The sequence below is a fragment of the Sarcophilus harrisii genome, chromosome 3 (assembly GCF_902635505.1).
Source record: "Sarcophilus harrisii chromosome 3, mSarHar1.11, whole genome shotgun sequence".
NCBI lineage: Eukaryota > Metazoa > Chordata > Mammalia > Dasyuromorphia > Dasyuridae > Sarcophilus > Sarcophilus harrisii.
The window spans coordinates 121,979,351-121,993,870 of record NC_045428.1 but is presented as its reverse complement, the minus strand read 5'-3'; the positions used below and the strand labels follow the sequence as shown (position 1 = coordinate 121,993,870).

The following is a 14,520-nucleotide window of genomic DNA, read 5'->3' as shown; positions in this document are numbered from 1 at the left end:
CCCAAGATTTATTATAGATCAAAAAATTAATGAAGAACTGTTAAATTGTTCAGTCATGTTTGACTCATTGTGACCTTGGAGACCACAGTATGCCAATGCTGTCCAGAAGGCTTTCTTGACAAAGATGTTAAAAGTGGTTTGACATTTCCTTCTGCAGTGAATTATTGCAAACAGAGGTTGACTTGCCCAGCGTCATAATTATTAAATGAGTGAGGTCATATGTAAACTTAAGTCTTCCTGACTCCAAGACCAGTGCTCTCTCCACTGAGCCACCTAGCTACCTCTTAATGAAGAATAGTTTCCATTAAAGAGTGAATGTGTCAGGTACAGTATATACTTAAGAAATCACCAGATAATTTAAAAAAAGCAACAACAGTAAACTCTTAAATGGTGTATCAATTATCAAATAACAGAAGATGGTTTAGAAGTTTTCAAATGATTATAGTGAACTCTATCTGCTGCTTGCATATTATTCCCAACATCAAGAGACCACCATCTTGCTACCAATTATTTTGAGCATGCTAACACAGCAGGATATAGGAATGTAAAAGAGAACAAGTAAGATTTCCAGGGAAAGCACATGTTTTTCTAATTGCTTTCCAAACTTGGAATTAACTGGTTACCAATTGTTACGTAATAGCCAGACTATTAGTTCAGATGATGTAAAATAGATTCTTCATGTTTTCAATAAGATCTATAAACTCATCTTCCACCCTCTGACACAAGTTTTCCTCTTTCACAGGATTTAAAGTCCCATTCATATAGTTAATATATATCAGAGACAGGACTTAATCCCTGATCCCTCAATAGCCACCACTTTGATCAACTCTTATTATACTGTTTCATATTTATATTTTGGGAAAGATATAATTTCAGAGTTTATTTTTATAATCCTGAAGCATCTATTAGAACACTCAGGCTTTTCAAATTTATATATAGATACACCACAAACTTTTTTTTAATCCACCTCTGTCTTCCCTAAACTGCTGCAACTAAAATAATTTGAGTAAAGATCTGTTATTGCTTGAGTTCCTAATTGGTCCTCTCCTAATCTCTCCCTCTCCCACATAGGTGCCGAAATAATTTCTTAGTTTCTCCCCTCTCCAATTCCACCTCCACACACTTAACAAAATAATCATCTTAAGGCTGAGGTCTCACCATTTCATACCTTGCTTAAAAACACTTAGAAACTCCTTTTGATCTATAGGATAAAATACAAACTTCTCAGCCTAGTACTTAAGGCCCTTCACAAACTTAATTTAACTTAGCTTTCCAGTTTATTTCACCTTATTTCCCTTCATATATTAAACATTCTAGTCAAACTGCATTATTGATTATTCCTGAACTTTCTTACTTGGAATGTTCTACCTCCACTCTCAAAATCCTTATTTGCCTTCATGGTCCTACTCTTATCTCCTCCATTAAGCTTTCACTGATCACTCCAGTTGTTAATGTTCTCCTTCTCTCATATGAAATTCCTTATATTTATATATCCATGTCCATGCACCTTGAAAGACAGGAATTATTTTGTTTTTTCTTTTCCATCTCTAAATAGACCCATTAACTCCATCATCAAGACAAAAGAACAATAGAGCTAGCCTTTCCCCTTCCCAAATTTTCCCTCAACAGCTCACAGCATTTTATATTTTGGACAGTCTATCTTGTCATTAATTTAGAATGTAAAGCCCAACAGATTTAACTTCATATATACCTTTGATACTGATTACCTGTGCCAAACTTTCCATCAGAGAAGCCAATACTATCACACCCCAAGTCAGGAATTTAAGAGTGATCATTGAGTCAGCATTAGCCTACAGCTATCTACTATCTAATTAGGTAACTATGTTACTTTTTTTTCCCACCTAAATCTACACTCTGTTTTTTCTTCTCTACCAGAGCCTTAGAAACTTGTCCTCTCTTGCCTAGAATATATTACAGCCTTCTTGTTGTCAGATGGCTTGCCTTTAACTTATCTTCCTGCTCCTGCCAAAGATATTTTATCCTTCCTTCAACTATTACACATTATAAGTCTGCTGAATTTTCCATTTTACTAAGTCTAAGTCCTTAAAAAGTCATGTCAAAAGCATCCTGGACTGTCTTATTTCATTTGTCTTTTCTTGCAACAGTCAACCCCCTATGCTCATCCTGAGCACAAATCCCTAAACCTCTTTATGTAACATCCTACCTCTTAACTAAACTCACTCCAGTTCACTAAGCATTTAAACAGTTCCTAAAATTTTACCTTCTCCAAACACTAAGTTTTAATGGATTCTGAAGCTATTCAACACCATGACTGATTTGAAGACAAACAACTTCTGAGATCACTCTCTTCAATAACATGTGCCTTATTAACAATCTATCAATATATTTCTTAAATTAAATATTTTCAATCCCTACATAGTCTATAAATGGGCACCATATGTACTGTCTTTCCAACTGGTAAACTACTAGGGGATAGGCTTATCTAACTCCTCTTACAATATCTGGCAGTATATCACATATAGGAACTAAAGTGATTTTTTAATAATGATAGTGTTAGAATATTTATCATAATCAGGTTATATTCTTAAAATTACATGAGCTATTTACCCTTCAACTTTAATGTAGACCTAAACAAGGATGGATTGCTCTTGTTAATTTCCTGATTGTCATCCAAAGTTAAATGAATTCATCATAAAAGGTACCCATTAACATAGGTGCTGGAAATACAAGAATAATATAAATAAGAAAAATACACCAAAAACTATTAGATAAGAAAAAAATGTGATAAGCACAAAGGAGAAGTCCTAAAAAAATGCTGGGAAGCAAGCAGAAGAAATGGCCCCCAAACAGAATAAAAAAAGGTTCTCTGGAAAAAAAGAAGTCAAACATTAAAGATAGCTGGGAGAAGGAGCAATTCTATTCCAGGCAGGAGAGACAGAATGGCTAAAAGCAAACAAAAACAGCATTTCTAGAAAGGGTGATAATTATTTTTTCTTACTCTCAGAGATGGTTCTGCTGCAGCAGCTGCCATTGCAGCAGCTTTGGCCTTCTCAGCTTCATCATATGTAGGAAGAGTAGTAGCTACACTGTAAGGAGGTGGCACAGGATAAAATTCGCTGTGAGTTTCTGCTTCTGAAGAAAAAGAAAAAAGATAAACATGAAAGGCAAAGTATGTGAAATCATTTTTGTACATATTCTACAATTCAACAATCATGATAATTTACAAAGATTATCTATGTAGCTATATAGCCCAAGACAAAAAGGAACTAAAATCATTTAAGGTAGATTTTTTTTTTAATTTGTAAAGCTATTTTAAAGCTTTCCACATTTACTAATACTACCATAAAGAGACAGAGTAAGGATTTTAGAAAGTATATTAGACTGAGAAGCAAAGAAACTTCAGCTCTACTATTTATTAACTACAATGTTAGGCAAATTCTGTGATCTATGGCCCAAGGTCTTTATCTAAAAGATACTCTTCAGTCTGATATTCAAACCCTTTCATAATCCAAGTCAACCTACCTTCACTGTCTTATCTCACAGGACTCTTGCTCATGTAAGTCTATATTCCAACCAAACTGGACTATGTACTTAAAAACATTCCATGTGTTCCTATATACCTTTTCTTCATGTTATTTCCTAGATATGAGATAACACCCACCTCCTATCTTACCAACTAAAATCCAACCTACCAAAATGCTAAATCCTTCTTTATCTTTCCATTCAAAAATTATTCATCTCCTCCCTATGAATTCTGATTGTGCTTTAAAATAGTCCACTTTATATTGGTTTATATCCCCTTATTAGATTTTTGTAAGACCAAATGATGCCCAACATCTAGTATATTTTATTATATCTGTTGAATTAATGTTCCATTATCTTGTTGAGTTAATGTTTTCAGGAAAGAATTATTTCAAAATTCAGGGAATGCCTATATTTAAAAAATTAAGTACAACAGCCATTTATACATTACTTACTTTTCCAAAGAGGCATTATAATATTTAAATATCTATAAAAACTATAAATAAATGCCAAAAACACTTCACCCTCTCCATTTTGCAATTATAAAATGTGTCAACTTTGAGATATCCCATATATTAGTAAGTATTATAGCATAGCAAAAATAACACTAGATTGATAGGTAAGAAGCCTGTATTCTAGTTTCAGTTTTGCCAATAACTAGCTATGTAAGCTTAATCAAATTATCTATTATCTTTGGGCCTTAGTTCCCTATAACTGTTTGCTGGAGTGATCGAGATCAAGATCCAGCAAAAGAAACTTAAGTAGCAGTCTTTAAGAGACAAGAAAACAAGGCTAAGTTTCAGTGAAATCTAGAGAGAAACAAGTATTAAAGAGAAAAAGTTCATTAACAATGTCAAAGGCTACAAAATGGTCAAGAACAATGAGGACTAAGAAACACCCATTAAGTTTGGCAATTTAAGAGACCTCTGGTACCTCTGGAAAGAGCTGTTTCAGTTAAACAATAAGATGAGAAACAAGACTGAAAAGAGTAAAAGGAGGAAAGGAAGAGGAAGTACTAACTATAATTATCCCCTCAATATCATAGGGGATTAGGGGCACAAAGCTCTCAAATTCCTTGAAAAATGTCATGGCTTTCCCTTCATACCAGAGAAGGAAGTCTTAATTTTTTTTTCCTTTTATAAAATGTTTACAATATATATTTTTTATAAAATTTGGATTAAGCATTTGGCATAGGTCTATGTTGAGTAAAAATACTAGCCTTTATGTGTCATTTGCTGGCTTGCATGTTCTTTTCTTGAATTTTAACTTTTTACTTATTTTAACTTTAAAAAAGAAATTGTGGATATTTATGGTATTATAATCTAAAATATGGGGACAGTTAAGTGGTACAATGCATAAATCAACCCTGGAGTCAGGAGGGCCTGATTTCATGCCCTCCTTAGGAATTCTTATTTCAATTCGGAATTCAAATCTGGCATCAAGAAGCTTGATACTTATAGCTTAGAATCCTAGGCAAGTCACTTAACTCCAATTGTCTCACCAACACACAGACAAATAAATAAGAAGGAAGAGAAGACAAAAATGTTAATAATATGCATTTATAATTTTCTAAATTTTTTCTGTCTTGTCTGTGCATGTCTGCATGTCATCTGTGGCTTCCACAAAACTTCTAAAACATTCCCATTTAATTTCTTATGACAACTAGTGATAGATCAAATCCACAATGAAGAAAAGTTATGATAAGGAAGGAATAGCTGTACAGAAATCTCTCAAGCTTAGTCATAAAGTAATCAAATAGATTTCTAGAGTTTAGGAAATACTCTAGGTTGATGTTTAACATATATTAGACTACTTACCATCTAGGGGAGGGAGAAAGGGAAGGGGGGGGATTAAAACACAAGGTTTTGCAAGCATTAATGTTGAAGAATAATCTATGCATATGGTTTGAATAATTTTTTTTTAAACATTATATGTTGATATGACAATACCAATATATTATATAGTCTAAGGAGAAGCAAAGTCTATGACACATGGTAATCTCATTCAAATTTAACTTTAAATGTGATGGCAGTCTACAATTTCCCCCCCTCTCCCTTTTCTTAAACCACTGTAAATTCAGGCACAAAAGTGTTAAGTATTCAACAGAAAGGAACTTGAGGTTAATTTAACCAATGCTACCTTACTTTTGAAACATGACATCTTCATTTTAAACTCACTACTTTACCATAGCAAAAGTACTTTAGACAATGTAATAAAAATGGAAGTGCTTTTATTAAAATAAAATTGAGAAGGGAATGATGAGGAGAAACAACATATGAAACTTGTGTCAAAGAAAAAAAAAAAAAAAAAACTTTGAGATTATGCCACAAAAAATGTGCTGAAAACAACAAGAGGATTTAACACTACTTTTCCAGTCTTCAATTCCTTTATTTTTTAAAATTATTCTTTCTTTATCTTAAGGACATCATCAATTCAAACTTTTAAGTTCTTAACACATCAAAAAAATAAAAAAAGAATAATCATAGTTATTGCCAATAGATGTATACATTATATAGAATCAGTAATTTTTATTATCATTACAAATATTCAACATTTAAGATCCTTGCATAAATGCAATACAGTGTAATGGAATTGAGAATATAAGATTTTAACCTTGAACAAAATTATAAACAAGCAAAAGTCAAAAGCATTTAGGGCAATGAGTTGGTCAAGGAAAGTTAAAAGAGATGAGATTTTACAAGCAATTTGACAATGAAAGCAAGATAATCTAGTGGAAAAACAGAAATGTTCTATATAAAATATTGTCTGGAATAAAGTAATACCATATAATAATATAGTAATGATGTAGTGCTAGTGATAGTGAAGAAGTATGAGAAATGAAGTGGAGAATCTCCTCTGATCAGAGACACAGGTCCAATGAGAAAGAATTCACAAACCCAAAAAGTCTGAGGCAAAAGGGAATTTTATTGGCACTGAGAAGCCAGCTTTGCTAGGAAGACAGACTCCTCAGTGGTAAGGTCCTGTCAGGGAAAATGGCAAAGGTAAACACTGAGAAGAGAATATCTTCACAGAGGACAAGAGTCCTGGCAGGCAACTGTGCCAAAAAGAGAGCTTCTTTGGCAAGCATAATCCTGTTTCAGACTTCTACAAAAATCTGGAGTTCAGAATTGTCTTTTATTAGCACTCTGAGGCTTGGGCTAGATTCCTTCAATGTTGTCACTGCCCAGGGCTTAGATTTCCAGTTGGAAAGAGATTATTTATAGTGAAGTTTCAAGCCACTCAATAGGAATATCAGGCAGAGATCTCCAATTGAATGAGACAATGTCAGGGAAAGGTATACTTTTCCCAGGGGAAAACCTGAGACCCCAGAATCTCCCTTCTTCTACAGATTAAAGGAGACACAGTTTTAGGGTTCACCTCCATCAGTAATATACAAGAATTTATCATATATAATAACATGTATAATATATGATAATAGTAAATTTTTGACAAATATGTAAAATAAGAAAATTATGAAAAAAAGTACAAAAAATAAAGTAATCAGGAAGGTGTGAAGTAGGGAAGTAAAGTATGATAGTGTGGGAAAGAGTTAGGAATTACTTTTACTATTAAATTTCATGTGTCCACCATAAATGAAATACCACAAAGTTACCACAGAAAAACCAAGCAGACATGTAAACAATATATATTACATAGTTCCTTTTTTGGAAAAAGTCAAAAGTAAAGCAGAAGTCAGAGAAGTAAAACAGAAGAGTTGCAAATTGTAATAAATTCCCCAAAAAATCAATTTATCACTTCAAATCAAACAATTATTGTACTAAGGATATAGAAGAAAAAATCATGCAACCATTGGTGGAAAGTTCTCCCTTTTCATTTTTAAGACTACTAATTTCATTTTCCTCCCTCCTTTTTCTAATCAGATTTACCAAAGGCTTATCTATTTTATTGGCTTTTTCATAGAACCAACTCTTAGTTTTATTAATTAGTTCAATAGTTTTTTTACTTTCAATATTTTTAATTTCTCCTTTTAATTTTAGAATTTCCAATTTAGTATTTGATTGGGGGTTTTTAATTTGGTCTTTTTTTAGTTTTTTTAGTTGCAAGCCCAATTCATTAATCTTTTCTTTCTCTGTTTTATTCAAGTAAGCCTCTAAGGATATAAAATTCCCTCTTATTACCGCTTTGGCTGCATCCCACAAATTTTGGTATGATGTCTCATCATTGTCATTATCTTGAGTGAAATTATTAATTGTATCTATAATTTGCTGCTCCACCCAATCATTCTTTAAGATGAGATTGTTTAGTTTCCAATTACTTTTTGGTCTATTTCCCCCTAACTTTTTGTTGAATGTAGTTTTTATTGCATCATGATCTGAAAAGAAAGCATTTACTATTTCTGCTTTCTTGCATTTAATTTTGAGGTCTTTATGTCCTAATATATGGTCAATTTTTGAATAGGTTCCATGAACTGCTGAGAAGAAAGTATATTCCCTTCTATCTCCATTCAATTTTCTCCAAAGATCCAACATACCTAATTTTTCTAATATTCTATTTACTTCTTTAATTTCTTTCTTATTTGTTTTGTGGTTTGATTTGTCTAATTCTGAGAGTGCAAGGTTGAGATCTCCTACTATTACAGTTTTGTTGTCTATTTCTTCTTGCAACTCTCTTAACTTCTCCTTTAGGAAGTTGAGTGCCATACCACTTGGTGCATATATGTTTAATATTGATATTGCTTCGTTGTTTATGCTACCCTTTAGCAGGATGTAGTTTCCTTCCTTATCTCTTTTAATTAGATCAATTTTTACTTTTGCTTGATCTGAGATAAGGATGGCTACCCCTGCTTTTTTGACTTCACCTGAAGCATAATAGATTTTGCTCCAGCCTTTTACCTTTACTCTATATGTATCCCCCTGCTTTAAATGTGTTTCTTGTAAACAACATATTGTAGGGTTCTGACTTTTGATCCAGTCTGCTATCTGCCTCCTCTTTATGGGGGAGTTCATCCCATTCACATTTACGGTTAGAATTACTAAATCTGTATTTCCTGCCATCCTAATAACCCCAGATTGTGCTTTACTTATTCTTGCCTCCCCCAACCCTCTTTCCCCCTTTTAAACTTATGTACCCCTCTTAGAGCATTCCCAACCCCAAGTCCTAACTTTTTCCTTGTGTACTTGGCCCCATTCCAGGGCACAGACCAGGCCCAGCCTCAAGCCCAGCAGCCCCATGTATCTCTGTGACTGAGAACTAAACAGGGAACCCGAAGTCAGGGAAGGGGTAGTAACTGGGATAAAGGAGACAGTCTCCAAGAATAAGAAAAGAGCAGCAACAAAAAGTTATCAAACTGTGCATACCCTTTGATCCAGCAGTGTTACTACTGGGATTATATCCCAAAGAGATTATAAAGAAGGGAAAGGGACCTGTATGTGCACGAATGTTTGTGGCAGCCCTTTTTGTAGTGGCTAGAAACTGGAAACTGAATGGATGTCCATCAGTTGGAGAATGGCTGAATAAATTGTGGTATATGAAAATTATGGAATATTACTGTTCTGTAAGAAATGACCAACAGGATGATTTCAGAAAGGCCTGGAGAGACTTACACGAACTGATGCTGAGTGAAATGAGCAGGACCAGGAGATCATTATATACTTCTACAACAATACTAGATGATGACCAGTTCTGATGGATCAGGCCATCCTCAGCAACGAGATCAACCAAATCATTTCTAATGGAGCAGTAATGAACTGAACTTGCTATACCCAGAAAAAGAACTCTGGGAGATGACTAAAAACCATTACATTGAATTTCCAATCCCTATAGTTATGCACACCTGCATTTTTGATTTCCTTCACAAGCTAATTGTACAATAATTCAGAGTCTGATTCTTTTTGTACAGCAAAATGTTTTGGTCATGTATACTTATTGTGTATCTAAGTTATATTTTAATATATTTTAACATCTACTGGTCATCCTGACATTTAGGGGAGGGGGTGGGGGGGTAAGAGGTGAAAAATTGGAACAAGAGGTTTGGCAATTGTTAATGCTGTAAAGTTACCCATGTATATATCCTGTAAATAAAAGGCTATTAAATAAAAATAAAAAAAAAAAAAAAAAAATCATGCAACCAGAAATGAACATAAAAATTTTTAAATTTTAAATTACCTGAAGTTGCAGCTGCTTCCACAGTAATGCTACTATAAGGTGGAGGAGAAACCTCAAGTTCAGATGGAGAAGTTCGTGCTGTCTGTGTTGAAGGTGATGGTGGCTCAGTGGCAGGTGGTTCTGAATTATCATCTTCATTATGAAGCTAAAGAAAATATGGAAGTAATTAAATATAAACAAAGAAAACATAAGGAGCTGAATACCAAAATGTAATTTTCCTCTGATAAACTGTTAAAATTGACCTAATATAATAATTAAGTAAATAAGTAAACTAAAAAATACCCAAGAAGAATTGTTAATATGGTCTTTTACTTTCCAAATATAAAAAATTAAAAGCCAAGTTACATAAATTTAATAAACAATAAAAAGGAAGCTGATTTACCATTCATCCAAAATAAGTTAGATTTCCCAACCCTACCACCACACTAACAGAACAATCCTTCACAAATGGAATTGAAGACTGACATTGTGAAAACTGTCAAGATTGTCAAAAAATGAATCACTATCTAAGGAGATTATCTACTAAAATATTAAGAAATCTTATTTGCAACACAGTTTTATATATAATAAACTTATAGGATAAAAGTCTATAAAACTTACACCATCTTCTTAATAAAAGGTATACATTTGTTAATTGATCTTCTAAAGCAGATAAAGAAACATGCAAAAAAAGATAGGCATAATTTTTCAATATTAATAAAAGTCTAACAAAATGACAAAATCTAACACTTGACAAAGCTGACATTTCAAGGTCATCTTTTGGAGTCAAAATTCAAAAAAGGAAAAAATATATCAATGTGAACTAAGAACATCGGGTTTAAACAAAATAGTCACTTCCTATTGAAGGTGGCAAGTTTTTCCACATGCACTAAAAAGCCAGAACAAAAGCAGGTTAACAAGCCAGGATCTTACCAAAACAAACCAGAATCATTTCAGAGGAACTACAACTATGCCATTTTGGTGAAAGATCAGGGCAATGAAAAAAAATTAAGCTGGTACAAAATCTCAAATTAGAAATGGAGACTAGAGTTTTGAATGTGAAGATAACAAACACTATGAAATATTATTATAAACAAGAGATGACGTGAGTATATAAGGCAGTAATTTTCCAGAACTATAATCAAAGCTTTAAAATAGTAACAAAAATAATTATAATAAAATAATAATTAATGAAGTATAATTAATTAGCATCACACAAGATTTGGCAGCTAATAATTAAAATAAAGAAAATCTTGGAATGTGATTAAAAAAAAAACAAAAATAGCATACAACAAAGAACAACTTACCCTGAAAAAGTGAGTATACATAAGCCTACAAAAATAAAAAATGACCCCTTTGTGAAAGGGACTTTTAAGTCTTCCTGAAGATTAGAGATGAGTAAATAATTAGAAATAAGAAGAGAGAGATTAAGGGAAACCTAGAAAGATAAATGATGTGAGCAGGTAGAAAAGGCTAAATAATTATGATTTATTCCATTCAATTAGAAGGGGAAATAAAATTTCCCTTCAGAATTCTAAAGTTTTGTGGGTAACAGAGGAATTCAAAAAAGTTAAATTAAAAGCCAAGATTGGCTGCTCTGTTTTAATGTTCTTAAGAGGAAATAAATGGGAGCCAAAAAAGTAACATTCCAAAAAAGAAATGATGAAAATGGGAGCAAAAACTTAGTATTTCTCATAACAGGAATAGAGAATAGGTGAATATGGAGAAAGCTGTAGGACAAGAATGGAAATTGTATAAGCCTGGCTTTTATTAGAACAGAACAAAAGAAAGTTTAAGATACACTCAGAATTGGTATAGAAATATATTAAACTATATATTGGTTTACTTGCTAATTAGAGGAAGGGGTGTAGAGGAAGGGAGGTAAAAATTGGAACAAAAGATTTTGCAAGGGTTAATGTTGAAAAATTATCCATGCATATTTTTTGAAAATTAAAAAGCTTTAACAAAAAAAAAATTTAAATATGTTAAACTAAACAGAGAAAATGGAACAATGAAGAATGGAAGGGTACAATCAAGACTATAAACTATACAATAAACCAACTTCAAAATATAGAGCATAAAGAAGGCTTAAAAGAAAGGGTAAGAATGAGTAATCAAAGTCTAAGTGAAAGAAAGCAAGGACAAGTGGTAATTGGAAGCTAATCACATTAATCATTAAGTTTATGATTAAGGCTGATCATGTCTTCCCTTTTACCACTTTCTTATTATTTAATGGGGGCAAAGAAGAGATTATAATAAATAAGCACATGATAAAAGAAAATGAAATAGCCATGAACAAGATTAAGTAATCCTTAAACCAAGCAGATAGGAAAATGGATTCTAAAGCAAAATTCAATGTTATTTACAAAAAACACTTGAAACAAAGATTCACACAAAGTTAAAATAAGGGGCTTGGATTACAAATTATTATGCTTCAAGTAAGGTTAAAAAAAAAAAAAAAGGGTAGTAATAATCATTCCAGAAAAAGTAAAAATAAAAATATATAGTTGAGAAAGGTAAGCAGGGAAATTATAATATGTTTTAAAAGTACCATAAACAATAAAATATCAATTTCTAACATGTCTGTACCCTATGACAGAAGAGGAAAAAAAAAAAAAAGTAGTAAAATTTTAGCAGTTGGGTACCTTGAAATACTCTTCAGATGCTGACAAATTAATAAAAAGATAAGCAAGAAAGAACTGAAGGCCTTAAACAGAATTTTAGAAAATTATAAGAAAGAATTGTAACTTTTTAAAAATTTTAATTTTCTATATAGAGAATTGACTCAAATTTATAAGAAACCAAGCCATTCTCCAATTGATAAATGGTCAAAGGATATGAACAGATAATTTTCAGATGATGAAAGTGAAACTATTTCTATCCATATGAAAAGGTGTTCCAAATCATTATTGATCAGAGAAATGCAAATGACTAAGACGACAGGAAAAAATAGTGATTTTATGTTGGAGGGAATGTGGGGAAACCGGGACACTGATGCATTGTTAATGGAGTTGTGAACTGATCCAACAATTCTGAAGAGTAATTTGGAACTATATTCAAAAAGTTGTCAAACTGTGCATACACCTTGATCCAGCAGTGTTACTACTGGGCTCATATTCCAAAGAGATATTAAAGAAGGGAAAGGAACCCGTATATACAAAAATTATTTGTGGCAGCCCTTTTTGCAATGGCTAGAAACTGGAAATTGAATGGATTTCAATTGGAGAATGGTTCGGTAAATTGTGGTATATGAATGTTATGGAATATTATTGTTCTGTAAGAAATGACCAGCAGGATGATTTCAGAAAGGCCTGGAGAGACTTAAATGAACTGATGTTGAGTGAAATGAGCAGGACCAGGAGATCATACAATATATGATGATCATTATATACAATTCATGTCTTTCCAGGTTTTATTATACAATTTATTATACAATCATTATATACAATTCATGTCATGTCTTTCCAGGTTTTACTGAAATCAGCCTGCTTATTATTTCTTACAGCACAATAGTATTCCTTAACAATCATATACCACAACTTGTTGAGCCATTCCCCAAGTGACAGGCATCCCCTCAACTCCTAATTCTTCACTACCACAAAGAACCAGCTATAAATATTTTTGTGCACCTATGCCCTTTTCTCTATTTTTTTTTTTTATATTTCTTTGGGATACAAATGTAGTAGTGGTATTGCTGAATCAACGGATATGCACAGTTTTATAGCCCTTTGAGCATAATTCCAAACTGCCCTCCAAAATGCAAATCAGTTCACAACTCCACCAGTCCCAATTTTCCCACATGCCCTCCAACATTTGATATTTTATTTTTCTGTCACATTAGCCAATCTCATAAGGTGTAATATGGTACCTAAAAGTTTTTTAACTTGTATTTCTCTAATCAATAGTTATTTGGAGCACTTTTTTTCATATTATTATAGATACTCTTGATTTCTTCGTCTGAAAATTACCTATTCATAATCTTTGACCATTTGCCAACTAGGTAATGACTTGTATTTATTGTTTTTTATGCTTTGAACAAATTAATAGTATTTAACTTTTCCAGATGCATGCAAAGATCATTTTCAATATTCACCTTTGCAAAATCTTGTATTCAAATTTTTCTTCCTCTCTTCTCCCCTTCCCCTCTCGCTTAGACAACAAGCAATCCAATATAGGTAAAACATGTACAATTCTTCTAAACATAGTTCCATATTTGTCATGCTGCACAAGAAAAATCAGATCAAAGGTGGGGAGGGAGGAAACTAAGAATAAAAAAGACTTGTTATTCATATAAATTTGACTCCATTTTCTATATATTTGAAAAATGAGGCCTTTATGAAAGATACTTGCTATAAAAATTGTTTCCTAGCTTTCTTTTTTCCTTATAATCTTGATTGTACTGGGTTTGCTTATGCAAAAACCTTTTTTATTTAATATAATCAAAATTATTCATCTAATAGCTAGTAATTCCCTATATTTTATTTGGTCACAAATTCTTCCCTTCTCTCTAGATCTGACGGATAAAACTATTCCTTGCTCTCCTAATTTGCTTGTGTCATCACTCTTTATATATAAATCACATATCCATTTTGATTATCTTGGTATACAGTATAAGACGTTGAAGAAAGGGTATAGTTTAACAGATTGAACTGAGTGCAAAAGAAAAAAGATTTATTTAATCATATACTAAGTCAATGACACAATGGGAAAAAAGCACAGTATTTAGAACCAATAAGACCGTAATTTCCATTATTCACTATATGTGGGATTCCTGAGCAAGTCAAGTCACTTAACTTTACCTCTAAGATCTCTTACAAATATAATCCTCTGAACCTATTTTCAAGGTACCATATCTTAGCGTGTATATATACTGTACACTGAACATTTTCTTCATTTATATAAATATAAGAA

General features: G+C 32.4%; 1 protein-coding gene across 1 annotated transcript in view; it reads right to left on the bottom strand.

The window, feature by feature from the left end:
• Window positions 1-14,520, bottom strand: part of NDFIP2 (Nedd4 family interacting protein 2) — a 98,437-nt gene that overhangs the window by 39,475 nt on the left and 44,442 nt on the right. Inside the window, exons 2-3 of the mRNA XM_031958546.1 lie at window positions 9,631-9,775; window positions 2,981-3,114 (exon numbers count right to left, since the gene is read on the bottom strand). Coding sequence (XP_031814406.1) covers window positions 2,981-3,114; window positions 9,631-9,775 — 279 coding nt within the window. The remainder of the gene's footprint in view (window positions 1-2,980; window positions 3,115-9,630; window positions 9,776-14,520) is intronic.